The 2,329-nt window shown below is 44.2% G+C and overlaps 1 protein-coding gene across 1 annotated transcript; it reads left to right on the forward strand.

The window, feature by feature from the left end:
- Positions 1–200: 200 nt before the first annotated feature.
- Positions 201–1,172, forward strand: LOC110149303 (olfactory receptor 5AN6-like). The gene has a single exon (XM_020911686.2). It carries the CDS (start codon positions 201–203, stop codon positions 1,149–1,151), a length of 951 nt encoding a protein of 316 aa, XP_020767345.2. The 3' UTR covers positions 1,152–1,172.
- The last annotated feature ends 1,157 nt before the right edge of the window (positions 1,173–2,329 follow it).

A 2,329-nucleotide genomic window follows, 5' to 3' on the forward strand; every position in this document is an offset into this window, starting at 1 on the left:
ATATATCACAAACTATCAAGTATGCTGAGAACTGGGATCCTCAATGTATTTTTAACTAATTTTATAGTTTCTTATATTGACTATGAATAATTTTTGTCCAATAATATGAAACTTTATCCAAAATGAATATGTTTCATGATATTGAAATAGACAATCTTTAACCCAAGAATCTTTCTGCAGTTTGAAGAAACTTCAAGACAATGGCTACAGGAAGGAACACTACAACAGTCATCAAATTTATCCTCTTGGGATTTTCAGATTCTCCCAAGTTCAAGATTGCTCTCTTTGCAGTGTTCATGGGGACTTACATCTTGACAGTGGCATGGAACCTGGGTCTTATCGTCCTGATTAGGATGGACTCCCACCTACATACACCCATGTACTTCTTCCTCAGCAACTTATCCTTCTTAGATTTCTGCTATGTCACTTCCACAACCCCCAAAATGCTCTCAGACTTCCTCAGGAAGCCTGAATTCATCTCCTTTATGGGCTGCACCGTGCAGTACTTCTTTTTCTCTAGCCTGGGTCTGACTGAGTGCTGTCTGCTGGCGGCCATGGCTTATGATCGCTACGTTGCCATTTGCAGTCCTCTGCTCTACACAGCCATCATGTCCCCCACCCTCTGCCTGCAGATGGTGCTTGCTGCCTACACAACCGGATTCTTCGGCTCATTGATCCAACTGTGTGCTTTACTTCAGCTCCATTTCTGTGGACCCAATGTCATCCATCACTTCTTCTGTGACCTGCCTCAGTTATTAGTCCTCTCCTGCTCCGAAACCTTCTTCCTACAAGTGATAAAGTTTGTGATAGCAGTGATTTTTGGTGTGACCTCCATCTTAATCATCATGATATCTTATGGTTATGTCATTGCCACCATCCTGAAGATCAGCTCTGTTGCAGGCAGGGCCAAGACCTTCAACACCTGTGCTTCCCACCTGACGGCAGTGATCTTTTTCTTTGGATCGGGTCTCTTTGTCTACATGCACCCCAGAGCTGGCGATTCTCTGGGCTATGACAAGATAGCATCAGTCTTCTATACAGTGGTGATCCCCATGTTGAATCCTTTGATTTACAGCCTGAGGAACAAGGACATCAAAGATGCTCTTAAGAGGTATAAGAAGAAGGGAATGTTTTCCCATTGTCATGGTTAATTAAGGGACTGGAAGCCTAGTGACCTGTTGACTAGAAGTTTCTAGACTATGCAAGGGAAATGAATTTAACATTATTCAACAGGATTTCAAGTGAGTCAGTCCATCTAAATTCAACACTGGCTCAGTGCCTTGTAAATCGTGCAGTTTCTTTATGTCTTGATTGTTGACTCTCCTTTCTTACACCAGCAACAACTTCACAAAGCACTTAATATATTTTTATGTCCACATAACCTTCAATTTCTCAGTATTTGACCCTTGCATACTCTTTCAGAATTTCAGACTGCAGGCTGGAGGGGATGGGACTAAATACAAGGTCAGGAAAAGATTTTTCTCATACACAACATCAAAAGCAGAACAATGACCACTTTGTCACAAACTCTCCAGGTGCCTAGGCAATTCCAGGTGATGAAAACAGGGATGTGGAGAGAAGAATAACTTTATGCTCTGACATAACTTGCCTGCCATGGAAAACACCATGCGCAGTGTAGTCTAGAATTTGTTTCCTGGGTTTCTGTTTTTAGAACCTAGCATCAACAGTTGAATGAACAAGGCGATTTCCCTGCTACTATGCTGACCTGTGAGAGCTAAAATACAAAGAAAAGAAATGATCATTTGAATTCTGAAGTATATTGAAAAGACTGAAAGTGAAAGTGGCTCAGTCGTGTCCAACTCTTTGCCACCCCACGGACTATATAGTCCATGTGATTCTCCAGGCCAGAATAATGGAGTGGATAACCTTACCCTTCTCCCGGCAATCCTCCCAACCCAGAGATGGAACCCAGGTCTCCCACACTGCAGGCGGATTCTTTACGAGCTGAGCCACGAGGCAGTCCAATGGAAAAGACTGCGTTTCTGTTACCATGGCAGATTGACCGGCACAGACGTGCCCACCGCTGTCACAACTAAAGTTCTGTTACCATAGCAGATTGACCGGCACAGATGTGCCCACCGCTGTCACAACTAAAGTTCTGTCACCATGGCAGACTGACTGGCACAGATGTGCCCACCGCTGTCACAACTAAAGTTCTGTCACCATGGCAGACTGAACGGCACAGACGTACCCACCACTGTCACAACTAAAGTTCTGTCACCATGGCAGACTGAACGGCACAGATGTGCCCACCGCTGTCACAACTAAAGTTCTGTCACCATGGCAGACTGAACGGCACAGACGTACC

The sequence above is a fragment of the Odocoileus virginianus genome, unplaced genomic scaffold (genome assembly GCF_023699985.2).
Source record: "Odocoileus virginianus isolate 20LAN1187 ecotype Illinois unplaced genomic scaffold, Ovbor_1.2 Unplaced_Contig_52, whole genome shotgun sequence".
Lineage (NCBI taxonomy): Eukaryota > Metazoa > Chordata > Mammalia > Artiodactyla > Cervidae > Odocoileus > Odocoileus virginianus.